At 47.6% G+C, this 22,637-nt stretch overlaps 1 protein-coding gene across 3 annotated transcripts in view; it reads left to right on the forward strand.

The window, feature by feature from the left end:
• ZNF236 (zinc finger protein 236) overlaps positions 1-22,637 on the forward strand; it is a 1,086,161-nt gene that overhangs the window by 1,055,778 nt on the left and 7,746 nt on the right. For all 3 annotated transcript variants that reach the window (XM_069218833.1, XM_069218835.1, XM_069218834.1), the window contains one exon: positions 10,017-10,193. In XM_069218833.1, the coding sequence (XP_069074934.1) occupies positions 10,017-10,193 (177 nt within the window). The remainder of the gene's footprint in view (positions 1-10,016; positions 10,194-22,637) is intronic.

Genomic DNA, 22,637 nt, shown 5'->3' on the forward strand with positions numbered 1-22,637 from the left:
TTCAGGGCAGGTTCATACTTCTTTTCTAACAAGATATTGACTTGCAAAACAATCAAGAAACTAGAACTCGCTCCCCCACCACGCATGGTGTTATCAGTGATGTAATTTCAGATGTTGCAGCAGTGTTGTCGATGGTGTCACAGAACCTGTAATGATTGTTGTAATATGTGGGGTCTTAGGCAGTCCATGGTGAGGGCAGAAGTTATAGTACATTTAGGGCACAAGTTATAGTTACTTGACATAACTATAAATGGTGATTTTCATTAGTTTTGTTTCAACTGATATTTTCACCTAACTGTAATGTCCCTTTGTAGGAAGTTGGCTCTGTATGTGCTATTTCAAAGTAAGGAATAGCATGCACAGAGTCCAAGGGTTCCCCTTAGAGGTAAAATAGTGGTAAAAATAGATAATACTAATGCTCTATTTTGTGGTAGTGTGGTCGAGCAGTAGGCTTATCCAAGGAGTAGTGTTAAGCATTTGTTGTACATATACATAGACAATAAATGAGGTACACACACTCAGAGACAAATCCAGCCAATAGGTTTTTGTATAGAAAAATATCTTTTCTTAGTTTATTTTAAGAACCACAGGTTCAAATTCTACATGTAATATCTCATTCGAAAGGTATTGCAGGTAAGTACTTTAGGAACTTCAAATCATCAAAATTGCCTGTATACTTTTCCAGTTATTCACAAATAGCTGTTTTAAAAGTGGACACTTAGTGCAATTTTCACAGTTCCTAGGGGAGGTAAGTATTTGTTAGGTTAACCAGGTAAGTAAGACACTTACAGGGCTTAGTTCTTGGTCCAAGGTAGCCCACCGTTGGGGGTTCAGAGCAACCCCAAAGTCACCACACCAGCAGCTCAGGGCCGGTCAGGTGCAGAGTTCAAAGTGGTGCCCAAAACACATAGGCTAGAATGGAGAGAAGGGGGTGCCCCGGTTCCGGTCTGCTTGCAGGTAAGTACCCGCGTCTTCGGAGGGCAGACCAGGGGGGTTTTGTAGGGCACCGGGGGGGGCACAAGTCCACACAGAAATTTCACCCTCAGCAGCGCGGGGGCGGCCGGGTGCAGTGTAGGAACAGGCGTCGGGTTCGCAATGTTAGTCTATGAGAGATCTCGGGATCTCTTCAGCGCTGCAGGCAGGCAAGGGGGGGATTCCTCGGGGAAACCTCCACTTGGTTAAGGGGGAGGGACTCCTGGGGGTCACTTCTCCAGTGAAAGTCCGGTCCTTCAGGTCCTGGGGGCTGCGGGTGCAGGGTCTCTCCCAGGCGTCGGGACTTTAGGTTCAAAGAGTCGCGGTCAGGGGAAGCCTCGGGATTCCCTCTGCAGGCGGCGCTGTGGGGGCTCAGGGGGGACAGGTTTTGGTACTCACAGTATCAGAGTAGTCCTGGGGTCCCTCCTGAGGTGTTGGATCGCCACCAGCCGAGTCGGGGTCGCCGGGTGCAGTGTTGCAAGTCTCACGCTTCTTGCGGGGAGCTTGCAGGGTTCTTTAAAGCTGCTGGAAACAAAGTTGCAGCTTTTCTTGGAGCAGGTCCGCTGTCCTCGGGAGTTTCTTGTCTTTTCGAAGCAGGGGCAGTCCTCAGAGGAGGTCGAGGTCGCTGGTCCCTTTGGAAGGCGTCGCTGGAGCAGGATCTTTGGAAGGCAGGAGACAGGCCGGTGAGTTTCTGGAGCCAAGGCAGTTGTCGTCTTCTGGTCTTCCGCTGCAGGGGTTTTCAGCTGGGCAGTCCTTCTTCTTGTAGTTGCAGGAATCTAATTTTCTAGGGTTCAGGGTAGCCCTTAAATACTAAATTTAAGGGCGTGTTTAGGTCTGGGGGGTTAGTAGCCAATGGCTACTAGCCCTGAGGGTGGGTACACCCTCTTTGTGCCTCCTCCCAAGGGGAGGGGGTCACAATCCTAACCCTATTGGGGGAATCCTCCATCTGCAAGATGGAGGATTTCTAAAAGTTAGAGTCACTTCAGCTCAGGACACCTTAGGGGCTGTCCTGACTGGCCAATGACTCCTCCTTGTTGCTTTCTTTGTTCCCTCCAGCCTTGCCGCCAAAAGTGGGGGCCGTGGCCGGAGGGGGCGGGCAACTCCACTAAGCTGAAGTGCCCTGCTGGGCTGTGACAAAGGGGTGAGCCTTTGAGGCTCACCGCCAGGTGTCACAGTTCCTGCCTGGGGGAGGTGTTAGCATCTCCACCCAGTGCAGGCTTTGTTACTGGCCTCAGAGTGACAAAGGCACTCTCCCCATGGGGCCAGCAACATGTCTCTGGTGTGGCAGGCTGCTGGAACTAGTCAGCCTACACAGACAGTCGGTTAAGTTTCAGGGGGCACCTCTAAGGTGCCCTCTGGGGTGTATTTTACAATAAAATGTACACTGGCATCAGTGTGCATTTATTGTGCTGAGAAGTTTGATACCAAACTTCCCAGTTTTCAGTGTAGCCATTATGGTGCTGTGGAGTTCGTGTTTGACAGACTCCCAGACCATATACTCTTATGGCTACCCTGCACTTACAATGTCTAAGGTTTTGTTTAGACACTGTAGGGGTACCATGCTCATGCACTGGTACCCTCACCTATGGTATAGTGCACCCTGCCTTAGGGCTGTAAGGCCTGCTAGAGGGGTGTCTTACCTATACTGCATAGGCAGTGAGAGGCTGGCATGGCACCCTGAGGGGAGTGCCATGTCGACTTACTCATTTTGTTCTCACTAGCACACACAGGCTTGTAAGCAGTGTGTCTGTGCTGAGTGAGGGGTCTCTAGGGTGGCATAAGACATGCTGCAGCCCTTAGAGACCTTCCTTGGCATCAGGGCCCTTGGTACTAGAAGTACCAGTTACAAGGGACTTATCTGAATGCCAGGGTGTGCCAATTGTGGAAACAATGGTACATTTTAGGTGAAGGAACACTGGTGCTGGGGCCTGGTTAGCAGGGTCCCAGCACTCTTCTCAGTCAAGTCAGCATCAGTATCAGGCAAAAAGTGGGGGGTAACTGCAACAGGGAGCCATTTCTTTACACAAGCCCCCCCCAGCCCACAGGCCAGGAGACTCAGCCCAAGCTGGGAGAGTCTTCCTAGTCTGTCAGGCGAGGAAGAGTAGGAGAAATAGGCTGGTTAGTTGCAGGGCCTACTCTGCCTTACATCCTTCTGTTCAGGTCATTCCATTTGGGGAACTGACCTACTTCCACAGTGATAGGACCTAGTCTGAATTGCCTCTTGTCTGCCTCTTCAATGTCTCCACCCATTCTTTCTATTTTGGTCTTAGGGGTATCCACCTCTGCTAACCTTATCTTGGCCAGGGTTACCCCTAGCTTACCCAGAGAGGTTACCCAGAGCTGGAGTAACCCCACCATGACCAATAGGGTCAGGGGGCCTAACTTGCTATTTGGCATGGGGTCAGACCACCATGCTAAGGATAGTGCAGCCATAAAGGCTAACACCCAGCAGAGGCCACTGACAGCTGTCAGTGCCCAGAACCACACCTTTAGCTCTTCACCTAAAAGGGAAGGGGCTAAGTTACAGGCCTCTTTGGGTTCAGGTTGCCTGTCTGCTGTATTAGAGTGGGGGGTTACCACATCTTGTAGTAAACACCCTTCTTCCACTCTTTCTTCTGTTAGCTGAGGAGCCACCCACTCAGGTTTAACAGTTGCCTGACTAGCCAGGACTTCTTGTGGGTCAGGTTGGACTTTATCAGGGCCATTTTTGGAGTTCTCCCCTACTGGAGCAGAATCTCCTTGGCTTGCTGTAACCTTGGCTAAAGGTTGTCCACCCTTCCTACTCTGTTTTCTTTTCTTCTTCTTCTGGGGCCTGCTTGCATTTACTGCAGAGGCAGGACTTCCAGAATCCTTGGGAGAGGACTGGCACTGGACCCGTTCCTCTCTTGGGCTCTGACTAACCTCTGGGTAGTCATTTCCAAGGAGACAATCAAGGGGGAGGTCTGTACTGACTACTACCCTTCTCCAGCTAAGAGTGCCACCCACTTCTATGGGTACTAAAGCCACAGGCCTCTTAGTGACCCTGTCTAGGCTAACTCTTACCCTGGCAGTCTCACCTGGGATGTACTGGTTTGAGAGCACCAGCCTGTCATGCACAATAGTGTGACTGGCACAAGTGTCTCTCAGGGCAGTGGTTGGGATTCCATTCACCAGTAGGTGGTGGAAGTGTCTACTTCCCTCTGGAATCTCCAACTCACCTGTTGGGCCCTGTTTCCAGTTGAAGGCTATGAAGACCTCCTCATCTGAGGAGTCATCTCCCATGGCTACACTGGTTACCCCTGGAATTTTGTTCTGGGGTTTGTTTTTGGGACAAGAAGTGTCCTTGGTGTGGTGCCCAGACTGTTTACAGTTGTGGCACCATGCCTTAGTGGCATCCCAGTTCTTACCCTGGTACCCACCTTTGTTTTGGGTTGTGTCTTGGGGCCCACCCACCTGTTCTGGTTTTTGGGGGCCTACAGAGGACTCTTTTTCTTTGTTTCTAGTGTCACCCACTTTCTCCTGGGGAGTTTTTGTAACCCCTTTCTTTTGGTCACCCCCAGTGGAAGTTTTGGTTACCCTAGTCTTGACCCAGTGGTCTGCCTTCTTTCCCAATTCTTGGGGAGAAATTGGACCTAGGTCTACCAGATACTGATGCAACTTTTCATTGAAGCAGTTACTTAAAATGTGTTCTTTCATAAACAAATTATAAAGCCCAACATAGTCACACACTTCATTTCCAGTTAACCAACCATCTAGTGTTTTTACTGAGTAGTCTACAAAATCAACCCAGGTCTGGCTCGAGGATTTTTGAGCCCCCCTGAATCTAATTCTATACTCCTCAGTGGAGAATCCAAAGCCCTCAATCAGGGTACCCTTCATGAGGTCATAAGATTCTGCATCTTTTCCAGAGAGTGTGAGGAGTCTATCCCTACACTTTCCAGTGAACATTTCCCAAAGGAGAGCACCCCAGTGAGATCTGTTTACTTTTCTGGTTACACAAGCCCTCTCAAAAGCTGTGAACCATTTGGTGATGTCATCACCATCTTCATATTTTGTTACAATCCCTTTGGGGATTTTTAGGATGTCAGGAGAATCTCTGACCCTATTTAAGTTGCTGCCACCATCGATGGGACCTAGGCCCATCTCTTTTCTTTCCCTTTCTATGGCTAGGAGCTGTTTTTCCAAAGCCAATCTTTTGACCATCCTGGCTAACAGGGGGTCATCTTCACTGGAGTTATCCTCAGTGATTTCAGAGGTGTTGGTCTCTCCTGTGAGGGAACCAGCATCTCTGACTATTATTTTTGGAGTCAGGGTTTGAGGGACCCTGTTCTCCCTAGATAGGACTGGTAGGGGGGAATTTTCCTCCAAGTCACTATCCTCTTCCTCTGAGTTGCCACCCTCAGAGGGGTTGGCCTTTTCAAACTCTGCCAAAAGCTCCTGGAGCTGTATTTTGGTAGGTTTGGGGCCCATTGTTATTTTCTTTATTTTACAGAGTGACCTTAGCTCCCTCATCTTAAGATGGAGGTAAGGTGTGGTGTCGAGTTCCACCACAGTCACATCTGTGCTAGACATTTTGCTTCTAAAAGTTGGAATACTTTTTAAGAATCTACAACTGGTTCTAGAATCTAATTCAAACTTTTACAAACTTTTAAACTCTAAAAGAAATGCTAAACAGGGACTTAACACACAAGGCCCTAGCAGGACTTTTAAGAATTTAGAAAAATTTCAAATTGCAAAAATGAATTTCTAATGACAATTTTGGAATTTGTCGTGTGATCAGGTATTGGCTGAGTAGTCCAGCAAATGCAAAGTCTTGTACCCCACCGCTGATCCACCAATGTAGGAAGTTGGCTCTGTATGTGCTATTTCAAAGTAAGGAATAGCATGCACAGAGTCCAAGGGTTCCCCTTAGAGGTAAAATAGTGGTAAAAATAGATAATACTAATGCTCTATTTTGTGGTAGTGTGGTCGAGCAGTAGGCTTATCCAAGGAGTAGTGTTAAGCATTTGTTGTACATACACATAGACAATAAATGAGGTACACACACTCAGAGACAAATCCAGCCAATAGGTTTTTGTATAGAAAAATGTCTTTTCTTAGTTTATTTTAAGAACCACAGGTTCAAATTCTACATGTAATATCTCATTCGAAAGGTATTGCAGGTAAGTACTTTAGGAACTTCAAATCATCAAAATTGCCTGTATACTTTTCCAGTTATTCACAAATAGCTGTTTTAAAAGTGGACACTTAGTGCAATTTTCACAGTTCCTAGGGGAGGTAAGTATTTGTTAGGTTAACCAGGTAAGTAAGACACTTACAGGGCTTAGTTCTTGGTCCAAGGTAGCCCACCGTTGGGGGTTCAGAGCAACCCCAAAGTCACCACACCAGCAGCTCAGGGCCGGTCAGGTGCAGAGTTCAAAGTGGTGCCCAAAACACATAGGCTAGAATGGAGAGAAGGGGGTGCCCCGGTTCCGGTCTGCTTGCAGGTAAGTACCCGCGTCTTCGGAGGGCAGACCAGGGGGGTTTTGTAGGGCACCGGGGGGGGCACAAGTCCACACAGAAATTTCACCCTCAGCAGCGCGGGGGCGGCCGGGTGCAGTGTAGGAACAGGCGTCGGGTTCGCAATGTTAGTCTATGAGAGATCTCGGGATCTCTTCAGCGCTGCAGGCAGGCAAGGGGGGGATTCCTCGGGGAAACCTCCACTTGGTTAAGGGGGAGGGACTCCTGGGGGTCACTTCTCCAGTGAAAGTCCGGTCCTTCAGGTCCTGGGGGCTGCGGGTGCAGGGTCTCTCCCAGGCGTCGGGACTTTAGGTTCAAAGAGTCGCGGTCAGGGGAAGCCTCGGGATTCCCTCTGCAGGCGGCGCTGTGGGGGCTCAGGGGGGACAGGTTTTGGTACTCACAGTATCAGAGTAGTCCTGGGGTCCCTCCTGAGGTGTTGGATCGCCACCAGCCGAGTCGGGGTCGCCGGGTGCAGTGTTGCAAGTCTCACGCTTCTTGCGGGGAGCTTGCAGGGTTCTTTAAAGCTGCTGGAAACAAAGTTGCAGCTTTTCTTGGAGCAGGTCCGCTGTCCTCGGGAGTTTCTTGTCTTTTCGAAGCAGGGGCAGTCCTCAGAGGAGGTCGAGGTCGCTGGTCCCTTTGGAAGGCGTCGCTGGAGCAGGATCTTTGGAAGGCAGGAGACAGGCCGGTGAGTTTCTGGAGCCAAGGCAGTTGTCGTCTTCTGGTCTTCTGCTGCAGGGGTTTTCAGCTGGGCAATCCTTCTTCTTGTAGTTGCAGGAATCTAATTTTCTAGGGTTCAGGGTAGCCCTTAAATACTAAATTTAAGGGCGTGTTTAGGTCTGGGGGGTTAGTAGCCAATGGCTACTAGCCCTGAGGGTGGGTACACCCTCTTTGTGCCTCCTCCCAAGGGGAGGGGGTCACAATCCTAACCCTATTGGGGGAATCCTCCATCTGCAAGATGGAGGATTTCTAAAAGTTAGAGTCACTTCAGCTCAGGACACCTTAGGGGCTGTCCTGACTGGCCAATGACTCCTCCTTGTTGCTTTCTTTGTTCCCTCCAGCCTTGCCGCCAAAAGTGGGGGCCGTGGCCGGAGGGGGCGGGCAACTCCACTAAGCTGAAGTGCCCTGCTGGGCTGTGACAAAGGGGTGAGCCTTTGAGGCTCACCGCCAGGTGTCACAGTTCCTGCCTGGGGGAGGTGTTAGCATCTCCACCCAGTGCAGGCTTTGTTACTGGCCTCAGAGTGACAAAGGCACTCTCCCCATGGGGCCAGCAACATGTCTCTGGTGTGGCAGGCTGCTGGAACTAGTCAGCCTACACAGACAGTCGGTTAAGTTTCAGGGGGCACCTCTAAGGTGCCCTCTGGGGTGTATTTTACAATAAAATGTACACTGGCATCAGTGTGCATTTATTGTGCTGAGAAGTTTGATACCAAACTTCCCAGTTTTCAGTGTAGCCATTATGGTGCTGTGGAGTTCGTGTTTGACAGACTCCCAGACCATATACTCTTATGGCTACCCTGCACTTACAATGTCTAAGGTTTTGTTTAGACACTGTAGGGGTACCATGCTCATGCACTGGTACCCTCACCTATGGTATAGTGCACCCTGCCTTAGGGCTGTAAGGCCTGCTAGAGGGGTGTCTTACCTATACTGCATAGGCAGTGAGAGGCTGGCATGGCACCCTGAGGCGAGTGCCATGTCGACTTACTCATTTTGTTCTCACTAGCACACACAGGCTTGTAAGCAGTGTGTCTGTGCTGAGTGAGGGGTCTCTAGGGTGGCATAAGACATGCTGCAGCCCTTAGAGACCTTCCTTGGCATCAGGGCCCTTGGTACTAGAAGTACCAGTTACAAGGGACTTATCTGAATGCCAGGGTGTGCCAATTGTGGAAACAATGGTACATTTTAGGTGAAGGAACACTGGTGCTGGGGCCTGGTTAGCAGGGTCCCAGCACTCTTCTCAGTCAAGTCAGCATCAGTATCAGGCAAAAAGTGGGGGGTAACTGCAACAGGGAGCCATTTCTTTACACCCTTTAATCTACGTTTTTTTTTTGGGGGGAGGGGCTGAATTTCTAAGTTTTTCTAATACAAAGTAAAATATTACCACAGCTAACTATAACATTAATGTGACCTTTTTTTTTTTTTTTTACTGTGAAATTGAATGTCCATTACTATGCACAGCTTGGACGGCCATTCTCCGCACCCATCCCCTCACTGACACCCAACTCCCCACCTTTGGCTGTACGCGCATGGTGTTGAGTGTTGTATGCCAGACTCCCACTGTCGTTGTCCACGGTTGACTATGTGATGTTACAGTGTCATTTTAAGTAAGACAGAACTACTGAATTAAAATGTAAAATGTGAGCCTATTGGCTTTATCAATGGGTCAGCACACCAATATAAATATGAAGCAGATCTAATATTTAAATAAAACAAATCATTGCTAATTCTAATGTACATTTTATACACACTAACATTTTTTTTTACAAAAGTGATTGTCCTAAATTATGTTGTTCAAGTTTTTTTTTGTTTTTTTGAAACATGGTTTAGAGTCTTAAAAAAAATTTCTGACTGCAAAAGTAGCCATAAAAACTAGAACAGGGCCCAGCACTCCAGCTGAAGAGCACAGAGCTCCAGCTAGGCGTGCTTTAAAAAATATGTTAAGCTCACCCGGGGTCATAGATATAACGACCCAGTTGTTTTTTAATTTCGCTGAAGGGGCTACCGCACTCCCTGCAGCCTTCCACAACCTCACAAATTTTTTGGTGATGCCTCTGTCCTTTCCAAGAGCACAACCAGCATCTAAATATAAATATATATATATATATATATATATATATATATATATATATATATATATATATATATATATATATATATATATATATATTATTATTATATATATATTTTTTTTTTTTTAAGGCCCTTGCAGGGCCTTATGAGGCGCTGATTGTCTGGAAAAGTGAAATAAATAAGTGTTCACTTACTATTCTTTTTTTTATATTTCAAACTTTTTTGTGGGGGCAGCAGAGGAAGCCCCAGGGCCCCTGCATCTCTAGCCTGCACCCCAGCCAGCACCATACTGGGTGCTGGCAGGAGCCTGCTCACTACCTTTGCTCCCAGCTGGGCGGGAGCCAATTTTTTCATTGCTCCCGCCTGGCAGGAGCAAAGTTTTAGCCTAGGAGAGCCCAGACAACATATGCCTGTTCCAGGCCTACCGTGGTGGGTTTCAGTCAATGCTATTTTTATCCCCAGAGATTAATTGCAGCTGGCACGTGGGGCTTTAACAAAAATAGGGATGGGAGCGGTGTGCAAGAGATCAGAGAAGGAATTGAGAGGGGAAAGGAACAAGAAAGAGAATAAATGGATGGAAAAAGTGTGAGCAGAGGAGGGAGGCGTGTCTGCTTTGAACATCTTTGCCAGGACTTCTTTTGGGTCCTCAGTCCGGCCCTATTTAGCATGTTCTGCTTTATAATTTCCTTATAAGTCTAACACATTTCAATAGTATTTCAAAGTATTGCATGTTATATAAAACTAAGTTAGCTTATTAGTTGCTTCTGTTTTTTTAGGGGAAAGACCATTTCAGTGTCATCTATGTGAAAAAGCCTTTAACCAGAAGAGTGCGCTGCAGGTGCATATGAAAATGCACACCGGAGAGAGGCCTTATGAATGTGACTTCTGTTCAATGAGATTTACTCAGAAAAGCAATATGAAACTCCATATGTTTAGAGCTCATGGCTATCCTGGTAAGTGACATATTTTAAATGTGTTATTATTCATCATTACGCAGTCAGACCACGTTTTTTTAAAAAGCCCTTCACATAGCTAAACATGTATGTATTCCCCGTTCACAGATCTTTTTTTGTACTCAGTTATTGTATCTCTAGATAGCACATTTTGATTCATAGAATACAGTTCAAATTTTAGAATTGTAAAGTACACCTGTGATGTGGAAATGTTGAAAAATCCACCATGGTAATTTTAGTGATAGGAGCCCCAAAGGGGGTATTGTTTTCTAGTAGCCTTGTAAAATGCACAGAACAGCTACAAACCCATACATTTTCAAATGTTCATAATAATTTTATATGATCAGCCTACTCCAGTAAGAAGTATAAAGTTACTCCTTAAAAAGGGTGGATTGGTCTTGTTTCTAGATTGTCTGGGAAGTATAAAGAACTACTAAATTCCATTTGACTGTAGAAGATGTCTACTGCAGGGAAAATATATTCCCTCAGCTGCGGGAAACACAAAGGGCCTGATTCTAACTTTAGAGGACGGTGTTAAACCGTCCCAAAAGTGGCGGATATACCACCTACCGTATTACGAGTCCATTATATCCTATGGAACTCGTAATACGGTAGGTGGTATATCCGCCACTTTTGGGACGGTTTAACACCGTCCTCCAAAGTTAGAATCAGGCCCAAAATGTTAAATGTGCATAGGTTTATATTGCGTTGGTCTTTCAGAGCAGGGGGCTTTAGGGCACTGGTACTGCTTGAAATCTTAGATTCACTTTACATCACAGGCACCTTAAAAAAAAACTTTTAGCATTGTAGTCGTGATTAAAAAGGTGAAGACCACAGTCTACACATTGCTTTAATCACTCAGACGTGGTCTCTCTGCAGATCCAATTTGAGTGCATCTTCTTTTGCAGTGTTGTTCTATTTTGTGTGGGCCCTTGCTGCGTATGCCTCCCTTTAAAATGTACACCCTTTATCTCAAATATCAGAATTTCTCTTGTAACATACGAACACCAAAGTTTTACCTTGCAAAGGGAATTTAGTCATCCATATTGGGTGACAGAATGCATTTTGGAGCCTGTTCATTAATGAGATAAAATATGTATTATCTCAGTTGATCACCCTCTTGATTCACCAAAAGATAATTGACTGGTTGCGCATCACAGGCTTTCCTCACTCAAGTGGCACCTTGTCCTTCACTGTTAACCCAGCTATGGCTGCTGAGCTAATTGAGAGTCTTCATTCGCTGTCCCCAGCACTGGACAGTAACTCATTCCACCTCATAAGAAGATGCATCTACCCCCCCTTGCCTCAGCAGGCACATCAGGTGTTGCTGTTCCTAGTTTGATAACGGGAATAAGAAGCCTGTCATGCCAGTCCTGAAAAAGATATGGTTAAAAACAGTGTGTACACACATTAGTGAATTCAGCCCCCAAATATGTTTCACTATTCCCCATGGCAGAGGAAACATCCTGGTGGAGTCGCTGTCAAATTATTGGCCAGTCTACAAACAATTCAAATCACTGAATGTTTTACCTCTAATTTATTATCCATTTTGTAATGTCTGGAGAGCACAATTCCTGATGAATGCTTCTAGCAGAAGATTCACATTGTTTGAACTACAAGTTTTGAACAATGCCAGAAATATTTGTCTGTCACAGACCTGCACATCTGTTGTTGCTGCAGAGGCACCAAACATTGCATTTCTCCAAGTCCTGCAACAAATGCTTCCTGAAGCAGTCTGTGTCACATAACATAAGAGAAACAGTCAATCTGCTGCATGCTATGTTTCTGCTTTGGTCCCATTCACCTTTTTCAAGTAAGACAAAGGTTAGGTCCCGAAACAAGTCTAAAAGTGCGGTAAAGGTCTGGTTTAGGCTTCAAGATCGATTGTTCGTAATCCAGTCACAGAGCTAATGTGCCGGCAGTTCCCTGAGCAATCATAATTCTACTGAAAAGTGTGGCTGTTAGAGAGGCCTTGCTGCAGGTCTTCCGGGTGGTTCCAGATTCCTCTGCTGTCCCTACACAGATCTGTCTGGGCCTAAGCCACTGCTGAATGGGTCTCCTGATGCCAGCTGATCCTGTACCACCTCAGCCTGCTCTGCCTCCGGTACCGGGGTACCTCTTGACTCTTTGTTGACGCTACCATAGGCTCTGGCTCAGATTGTGGATCTAGAACCAACTTTGGCTAGGTTGCACACAATATTGCATTTTTCCAAAATAAGGTTCAATCTCAGTATGAGGAAGATGCTCCTCTTATCCCCATACCTCAGAGGCAGTATCTCAGGAAGATGACAGCCATCTTTGGCTGTGACTCTGATGCTCTTCAGGGTGTTGAGCATGTTCCCCACTGAAATGTGGGGTTGGGGGGGCAGACCATTTGGTCCACCCATGTTACTAATGCTGAATTTTATCTTGACCTACAAGACACACGTGGCTTTTATGCTTTACCAAGGATGGAGTTTAACTCACCTCTTACGCTCATACAAAATAAACTGCTTCTTTTGAGGCGGTGTCCTGCAGAACTGCTAGATTTGCATATTACAGCAGCAGAAACACAGAAAAACTTGCAGACTGGGCTTTTTACTTCAATACATGTATTGACATTTAATGAAGCCTAGTCTGAGATGTTTATGAAAGCCTGGGCCAAGCCTTGCTAGAATCTGCCAGTGAGTTGTCTGATTGATAGTTGACAGACATGCCCCAGGTGATATATTTTTCCTTACAGAGTACCCTATTCCAGAGAGTATAATAGTCCAAGGCTCGGCAAACAAAATCCTTCTACGTTCTCTTTCCGCTATTCCACCAGAGAATCAAAATAATAGACATGATGAGCAAGAGAGTATTTTCACGGCTATCCTGGTGCTCCAATCCTTAAATGTGTTTGTCTCTTGGGTCACTACACCAAAGCCTGAATGGCATGTTGCATTCAAGGCTGTTAAACATTCTAATGGCTAGGGTGAATAAGAATGGCAAAATGGTGTGAACAAAATGCCTATGTGATATGTCTGGGGCCAGCTCCTTTTTGGATTAAATATTGAATGATATGTTCAATGATGAGCCCGAAGGATAATATCTACCACTTTCTTAGAATAACATATTTACGAAATGTGCCCTTTCTGCATGGTCACTTCAGATTTTTTATCATTTTCTGGACCCTATATTTGCTAGACTTAGACCTCTGTGTACTTTACCCCTGCTAAACAGGCGTAGAGTGCCTGAGTTCCCACTTTAAACATGTTGAAATAGCCATAAACTGAATGGTGCACTTAACTTTCCTAAAAGGCCATATTATATGACGCAGAAATACACGAATGGCATGGAAAATTAAATGGCATCTGTAGACCGCAGCACCTATTGTGCCATCCATTACAATCACAGTGAAAAGCTTATCCTGTATAGCTTGACAGCAGCAGCAGCAGCTTTAACTTTACTGCACAATAAAAATAACACTTTTGATGGGTAGGAACACCTCATTTCAAATGTTATATGTTAACCATAAGCACATCTTGCTGCCCACAAGGTAGGTTGCATAATATTTAAGAGTGGAACATGAACAACATTAGAAATGGATTTTGCCCCAATGACTAGGCACCAAACGGCATTGTCGCTAGTCAACCTGTAACTGGCACTTCGGAAAAGTCAGAGTATATCATGCATACTTTAATGTGTAAAATTTGACCTGCATCAGCTACAGATTCTATTCAGAGACACGTTTTTACAGTTATTAAAATCCAGTACAATGGTGAAGTTTGGCTTTTATTAAATATATTGGAAGTATCTGATAGAGACTTCTAGCTGCAGATTGCTTTCCTTAGAATTTCCTTGTGTCAGATTGGAATCTGGAATTTTTTGCTGAGCAGTACCCTGCGCACACAGTCTAGTGGCGTCGTTGTAGCCGTCTGTGAGGTTACGGTCGCCTGTAAAGGCACCACCCCATCACGTGTACGTCAGTTATTTTCCTTCCGCGTTGGTTAAGCCCAGGTCCGGATTCCAGATACCCTCTGCCTTTTTTTGGCAGACCTTTTTTCAACCTTTTTATCAAAGATTTTTCAAGTCTGTTCGAGGATAACAGAGAGGAAGACGGGGTTCAAGCTGTGTGGATCATGCCATCGTACCATGTCGGTGATGGACCCCCATCAGGTATGTCTCTGGTTCCTTGACAGAGACCACAACTCGAAGTCGTGTTCCGACTGCTGGGCCATGGCCCAAAAGCTTTGAGAGAGCATCTTTATGGCAGCCCAGCAGTCTACTTCGGTTGGCGCGCCTCCTAGAAGGTCATTTTCCCGTTCGAGGAGGAGGTCTCAGGACCACTCCAGGAGCCCTATGTCCACTTCGTCGCACTCTAGGTCTTCCAGGCACCCAGGGAAGAGGCTCAAAAAGAAGAAGTCGTCCAAGCCAACTTTGACTTTGCCACGACCGTCGGGCGACAAGGGGTCTCAGGAACACTGACGTTCCAGGCACGATTCCGCGAAACCGGTGCCAAGGCCGACTTCGAGCCTCCCCCCCCCTTCCTGGGAGCCGGAGCAACCTCCCCTCAACTCAAGGAGTTTTACAAGGCCATGCATCTTGTTTTTGAGCGGGGTTCCCCCTCTGGGGTGCCTTTGGGCTCTGCGGGGTCTGTAAGGGCCTCATTGGATTCCACACTGGCTGCTTCAGCGCCATTGGGGACTCCTGGATCCGATACTGGAACGGCACTGAATGCACACAGTTGGCCTCCTCTGGTATCATTCCAGACGTCGATGCTCCACCGGTGGTGAGAGCCTCATCCTCCTTCCAGATGATCCGGAGCCGTAATGATGTCGTATGATGACGATTCCGACTTCAACGGCGTGGACAGGGGCTAGATCAGTGCCTGAGGCTTATTTTGATCAACCAGGTACAGGTGAGGAATGGGAAGGGTCTTATGACCCTTTAGAATATGGTTGGAACATATGGACTGGTATGAGGAACTAGGGGAAGCCAGTGGACTGGATATTTCTGCAGATGCTGGCATGCTCTCACCTCCTACTTTGGCTACGGAGGAGGGAGCTTCATATGCTATGGTGGAACTGAGGTCTTGGACCTAGATTTGCCTAAGGTGCCAGTCAGGACTAACCTCCTGACTGAGGTGCTTCAGCCGGCGGTTTCCACATCAGAACCAATGTTACCCTTTAACAAAGCCCTCACTGATGTCCTGCTGGGGACGTGGTCCAAACCCAGCACAGGGGCTCCTGTTAATAGGACAATTGGCCACCGCCAAAGACCATCTCCTAATGATCCTAGTTTCCTCACCCAACACCCCACCCCAGAGAGCTTGGTGGTCCAGGCCTCCACTTCCCATGGTGCCTTCCCTTCCGCTCCCCCGGATAGGGAATTCAAGAGACTGGGTCAGCTTGCTAAGAAAAAGTTTTCTTCCTCCAGCCTGGCATTGAGGTCTGTAAACACCTCATACCTATTTGGACGTTTTTTTCCATACTTTGTTAGTTTTAGAACGTTACCTTTATCTGCCTGAAACTGCTGGAGGCTAACTTGCTTTAGTGCTCCAGCAATTGCCCACCCTATACTTGGCCTGAAAGAGATGTGAAAACTGCTCTCACAACAGAGGCAACGACCTGGGCATGGGTATGTGGTTCTCTTCTCCTTGGCTGGAAGACCAATTAGGGTGGACCCAGGAGCTTCACTAACTTGAGAGAGGGTCTGCCCTTTCACAAATACATGGAAGAGGCAACCTGGAGAAAGCAACCTTTTGTTCCCTTATTCAGATTGGCAGGTAGCCTGAGAACTATTTCTAAGAGTCTATATAGAAGTGGGCTGCTTGTTAACCTAGCCATACCTCTGGCTGGGCACACAGGCTCTGCACAGGGGCAGAATGGATTCTCCATCTTGGATTTTGGGAATAAGGTGCTCTGTTTAGGATTCTTTCAGTGGGGCAAAAAGGAACTGCTACCAATGTGGTTAAAGATACCCCAGGAAGTTGTATCCCATTGTTTAGGGAAGAGCCAGGAAACACAGGCACCCACCAGCTACTTCCAGACATAAATATGTCACCCCAAGACGCAATTCTCAGAACACTTTGTGGACTTTCAGAAGATCTGAAGAGGACTGGGCCTGTTGCCTTTGATTTGAGAAAAGCCCTCAAGAACTGGAACTGCTCTCTTGTACCCAGGGCTAAGATGTGGACTGCAGAGGTCAGTTAACTGACCTCCAGTGTGTCTATAGGCACTTAACAAGCTGCAAGAGGCATTTTCTTAGAAGTGCCCAGCAGACCTGTGGGAACTGGACCAGCGGGAAATGTACCAGTGGAGCTGTACCACGATAATCCTGTGCTTTGGGCCTCATCCTGACACTCTGAGAGTCTAAGTTACTCAGTCACAACGGTGACGAATATCCCATCTTCCAAAATGTAGATTTCATTATATGCTATGAGATTTAGATTTTGGTTGGTGGGATATCCATCACGGTAGTGACAGAGTAACTCAGAGGCCCTAAGTGCCTTCCCCTGAGATCCAGTAAAGTATACAAAAAGGTTTACAAAAAAGTGATGGTTGGAATGCTTAAATTAATCTCAGCCACTGGTAATTACTTGGGTCGCATCCCAATCCACCATTATTTTGCACACCATGCCACCTCACTTTGCACCCAACTATATACAAATCAGCCTTGATCCTGCTCCAGTCGGAACAGTCCGGTCGGAACTGCCAAGCCAGGTCTTCCCTGAACCGGAAAAAAAGTAGCCCAGGACCAGTTTCGCACTAGTTATCGGCTCATCAGCCATATACAGCTTGGTTCCGGTGGCAGAGTGTGCACAGACCCACATCTGGGCATACCCGTCTCACTTATTGTGGCACACTAAAGTGTACAAAAAAGTGATGGTCGAAATACTTGAATTTATCTTAGCCACTGAGGTCCAGCAGGCCTTAGGAGTGTAGTCCTGTGGTTCTTTGGGCAGCAGAAGAAACTTTGGAAACTTCTGAAAACTTTTCCTTCAGAGTTTCTGCGTGGCACTCTGGAAGAAGTATTCGACCAGGAGTTCCACATCGTCAGATTGGATTTCAGCTTCGTCCCGCTCAGAGCTCCCTGCACATTCGAAAATGTCACAATGTGCCATTCTGCATTGGAAGTTAGACAATTTTCATTGAGAAATCTCCAGATCAGCAGCTGTAACAACACACTTCACATAACCAATCTTTGGTTCCACAGCAACTAGGAAAGTTTCAGTGGTGTCCCGGTTAGATGATTTTTTTTCTTCTTAAGAAATTACAAAGTTCCATTCTACTCTGTGACTTATAAGAATTTCAGAGAGTCCGCTTATAAAAAGTGACAAAGTCCCTTTCTGAAGTGAGTCTTAGAAACTTTTTCAAACCTTTTGATTTCCAGCCTTAAGCTGACACCAATCCACTTGGTGTATCAGGCCAAGGCTCTGTCATTCGACCTGAAATTGCATTTCAGTCCTGGTCTACCACTTCCATAGACTATTTAGGTTTTGACTTTATAACTATTTTGGTACTACATAAATCATTCACACATTGCCCTATGTTAAGCCTGTATGCTCTGTGCCATAGCTTGCAAGTGGTTTGAACTCAGATTAATTTAGTGAATTTAGAGGTTCACCCTGACAAGCAATGTTATTCCCTGAGGGTGGGCAATTGCCCATCCTAAATAATAATCCACTTTATTACAGCTTATTTTCCACGTTGTCATGAAATTGATTAATATGTATATTGAACATCAAACATGCTTGGAAATAACATCTTCGTGTAAGGTTAAAACCAAAACCGCAGTTTGTCAGTTAAAATAATATGTTGTCTTAAAACGAAATTTGAATTAAAAATGATCTTTGAACTACAGCATCAATCTTATTTTAGTCAAGGTACAAATTCAAAAAAATTAATCCCTTCCCCCCAAAACATAAAATTACACTTTGTAAAGAAGTTTATGTGGTAAACATTGTTAAGCATATGGGCAAATAAACTTTGTGTACTGTACTTCTACTGGAGCACTAGTGCACTTTCCTAGGTTCTCAAAATCAAAATATCAAGGAGTCCAGGGCTACGGCTCGGTCCCTTGGCCTTTCTGCTGCCACATGCCCCCCACAGTCTGCTTTTCGTCCCTTTCGTGGCCACGGAAGGGGCGCCCTGTCGCGTCCTCAACCCAGCCACCGGGCCATGCACGCTGGACAGCCTATGCGTGGCCGGGGACGTGGAATCCCATTTGGTCATGGGACAGGGAACCAGAGGTCTGTCCAGTCCACCCCTGCCCCCGCAGCAGCCTCCAAACCTTCCTAGTCCGTCCCCTCACTCCCGCCCAGTAGGTGGCAGAATCCGCCATCACCTGCCCCACTGGGCACATATCACCACGGACGGGTGGGTTTTACAAATATTTCGGAAGGGCTACTCCCTCCCTTTCGAATCAGCACCACCACACTTGCCACCATCCTTCCATCCCCTTTCGGAGGATCATTTGGTGCTTCTCCGCCAGGAAGTCGCGGCTCTCTTGGCCAAGGGAGCTATAGAAAGGGTCCCTGTGCCAGAAGTAGGTTGTGGTTGTTATTCCCACTACTGTCTGATACCAAAGAAGGACAAAGGCTTGTGCCCTATCCTAGATCTTCAGGACCTGAACTACTTCCTCTAGAAGGAGAAGTTCAGAATGCTCACCCTGGCTCAGCTTCTGTCTGCCTTAGACCTGAAGACTGGATGGTAGCGTTGGACTAGCAGAACACTTATTTCCACATCCCCATCCTGCCTGCCCACAGACGTTACCTCCAATTCGTTGTAGGTCATGAGCACTTTCAGTTTACCTTGCTCCCTTTCGGCCTTACCAGTGCCCCTCAGGTGTTCACGAAAGTGATGGCGATGGTTGCAGCTCCTCTGCGCAGGTTAGGGGTCTCAGTCTTCCCCTACCTAGACGACTGGCTGTTGAAGGCTCCTTTGCCCCAGACAGTGGCCTCACACCTCCAGACTACAGCGAACCTTCTGCACCAGCTGGGGTTCACTATCAACGTGCCGAAGTCACACCTGACTCCCTCTCAGACACTCCCTTTCATCGGGGCAGTTCTGGACACAGTGCTGTTTCGGGCTTATCCTCCCCAAAAGCGAGTCCAAGGCATTCAGCCTATGATTCCGATCTTTCAGCCTTGGTCTTGGGTTTCGGTGAGACAGACTCTGAGGCTGCTGCGCCTCTTGGCCTCCTGCATCCTACTAGTAACACATGCCAGGTGGCATATGCGGGCTCTGCAGTGGGACTTGAAGTTCCAGTGGGCGCAGCATCAGGGGAATCTCTCCGACATGGTCCAGAACTTGGAGGGGACTGCGACAGACCTGCAGTGGTGGCTTTCAAATCCCAACTGGGTCAATGGCAGATCCCTCTCCCTTCCCCACCAGATCTCTCAATAGTAACAGATGCGTTGCTTCTGGGTTGGGGCGGCCACATGGCAGAGGCGGAGATCAGAGGCCTCTGGTCTCCGGCGGAGTTCGGACTCCACATAGACATGCTGGAGCTCCGAGCAATCAGACTTGCGTTGAAAGCATTCCTTCCCTCTCTTAAAGGGAAAGTGGTGCAGGTGTTCACGGACAACACTACCGCCATGTGGTACACCAACAAACAAGGAGAAGTAGGGTCCAGGATCCTAAGTCAGGAGGCACTACGCCTCTGGACATGGCTGGAATATCAGGGCATTACCCTGATGGTTCAACATCTGGCGGGCTCTCTCAACGCCAGAGCAGAGAAACTCAGCCGCCGAAGCACTGTTGATCACGAATGGCGTCTCCATCCGGAGTTGGCACAAGGTCTCTTTCTCAAGTGGGGAGAGCCTTGGTTAGATCTGTTCGCCTCCACAGAGAACGCGCAATGTCAGCTATTTTGCGCATTGGAGTTTCCAAGGCGGCACTCGCACGGAGGCGCTTTTCGTCTCGAGTGGAACTCTGGCCTCCTTTACACCTTCCTGCCTATCCCTCTTCTGCCCAGAGTTCTCAAGAAGATCAAGAGCGACCGGGCTCAAGTTATCTTGGTGGCTCCGGACTGGGTTTGAAGAGTGTGGTATCCAGAGCTACTGAGCATGTCCATCGATCCTCCACTCAGACTGCCTCTTCGGGCGGATCTTCTGTCGCAGCAGCAGGGGACGGTCCTCCACCCAAACCTGTCCAACCTCCGCCTTCATGCGTGGAGATTGAGCCGCAACAGTTGACAGCATTTGCCCTTCCACCCGAAGTCTGCAATGTTATCTTGGCAGCCAGGCGTCCCTCGACTAAACCTGTATACGCCTGTCGTTGGAATAAATTTGTGGCATGGTGCACCAACAAATGTGTTGACCCCCTATCTACCCCTCTTTCAGAGGTTCTTCTATTCATTCTTTCCTTAGCCCAGCAGGGCTCTGCATTGGGCACCCTTAAGGGGTATCTGTCTGCCATTTCCACCTTTCTTAGGCTTCCTGATCAGCCCTCACTCTTTAAATCTCCTCTTGTGAGTAGGTTCTTAAAAGGGCTCAGGCACTTATTTCCTCCCATTCCCTTCATCATGCCTCAGTGGGATCTTAATCTTGTGCTTACTTTCTTGATGTGTACTCCCTTTGAGCCTATGCATAATTGTCCCTTATGGCTCCTCACATTCAAAACTGTCTTTCTTATCGCCATCACCTCTGCTCGCAGGGTGAGTGAGCTTCAGGCCCTTTCTTCAAAGCTTCCGTACTTGTCCGTACACCCCGACAAAGTTGTGTTATGCACTAGAGCTTCCTTCCTTCTTAAGGTGGTTATACCGTCTCATGTAGGCCAGTCCATCAGTCTGCCTTCCTTCTACGCACCCACACATCCTTCCCATGAGGAGGAGAGACTCCACCGCATGGACCCAAAAAGAGCGTTGGCGTTCTATCTCAATCGTACTAAAGACTTCCGGGTGGACGATCAACTCTTTGTTGGCTGTGTGGGTGCGAAGAAAGGGAAGGCAGTGCAGAAACGTACCATCTCTTGATGGCTGCTTCTTTGCATCAAAATGTGCTACGCTTTGGTGAAAAAGCAACCTCCTGACGGCTTGCGGGCTCGTTCTACCAGGGCCACTGCTGCATCCACTGCGTTAGCACGCGGAGTTCCTGGCCTGGATATCTGTCAGGCAGCTACGAGGGCGTCTCTGCACACGTTTGCTAAGCATTACTGCCTGGACAGTCAGGTCCGTCGGGGAGGCTACTTTGGTCGTTCGGTCCTGCAGGACTTTCTAGTATGATCTTAGTTCGCAGCCCACCACTGAGGATGGCATTGATCGGGTATCTATTCTAAGGTAAGGAATCTGCAACTAGAAGAGTCAATCAGATGTACAAGTTACTTACCTTTGGTAACGAAATATCTGGTAGAGACATATTCTAGTTGCAGTGAGTGCCCTAGGGAAGGGCCAAACCATATACTAAAAAAGTGGAATGTGAAAGACAGTCCCCCACCAAAGGAAGTGGAATCAGTAGAGGGGAGCAAGAGGAACTAAGAACCCCAAAAGGTAAGAACCAGGGTGCCCCCTAGCTACCAGGAGAGAAGAGGTAAGTACCTGGTTTTCTCTAAAACCAACAGGAGGACTTTGGAAGAGGACTGTGCAAGACCCAGACAAGACTGGAAGAAACCAAAGGTGGATCCTGACAGAGGAGGACCTGCAAAGGAAGGGGACCAAGTCCAGTTCGAGTTGGAGTGTCCAGCTGTGGCAGGAGCCACTACCCACCCTTCTGTGGATGCAGGACCAGGTCGACGGTGGACGAAGAAAGTCAGCAGTGCAGCACAGGAGAAAAAGAGGAGTTCCAGAAGTGATGCAAGTGATGTCCCACGTCAGCGGTCATGCTGCAGTCAGTCAGTGGTGCTGGAAAACCACCAACAAGCCTTGGCAAAGAGTCAGAGAAGAACGTTTTGCAAGGCTGAAGAGGACCAGCAAGGCCCAGGGGACTCAACCAAAGGAGGAGAGTTGGAGGTGACCCTCAACAGCTGGGAGAGTACCAAGAAGAGGAGGCAGCCCCGACAGGCAGCAGGCACAGGAGTCACAGTGAGGCCCATTCAGCACACTTGAAGAGTCCCAATTCGCTGGAGCAGGAGGCAGGAGACTGTGCTTTGCAGTAAGGAGTGCTGGGGGCCGGGGCTACATGTCATGAAGATCCCTTGGAGGAGGAACAAAACAAGCCTTGGTTGCTGCAATAGTACCGGTGCATAGGGGGGACTGTCCTGCAAGGAGAGGCAAGGACTTACCGTCTCCCAAGTTGGAAAGCTAGTAGAGAGGACCAAGGAGACCACTCCAGACCACCACCTGTGATGCAGGATCCATGCAGCTCAGGAGGAGAGAAGATCCAGGCAGCCGGTCGTCGTTGCAGTTGGTGCCTGCGAATGCAGAGGAGTGACTCCATAACTCTAATGAAGATTACTTCTTAGTTCTTGTGCAGGCTGAAGACTCATCGCCCACAGAGGATTCACAGCCAAGGAAATGTTGGAGATTGTCAGTTCCTGGAGGGTG

This window comes from Pleurodeles waltl, chromosome 2_1 (assembly GCF_031143425.1).
Source record: "Pleurodeles waltl isolate 20211129_DDA chromosome 2_1, aPleWal1.hap1.20221129, whole genome shotgun sequence".
Taxonomy (NCBI): domain Eukaryota; kingdom Metazoa; phylum Chordata; class Amphibia; order Caudata; family Salamandridae; genus Pleurodeles; species Pleurodeles waltl.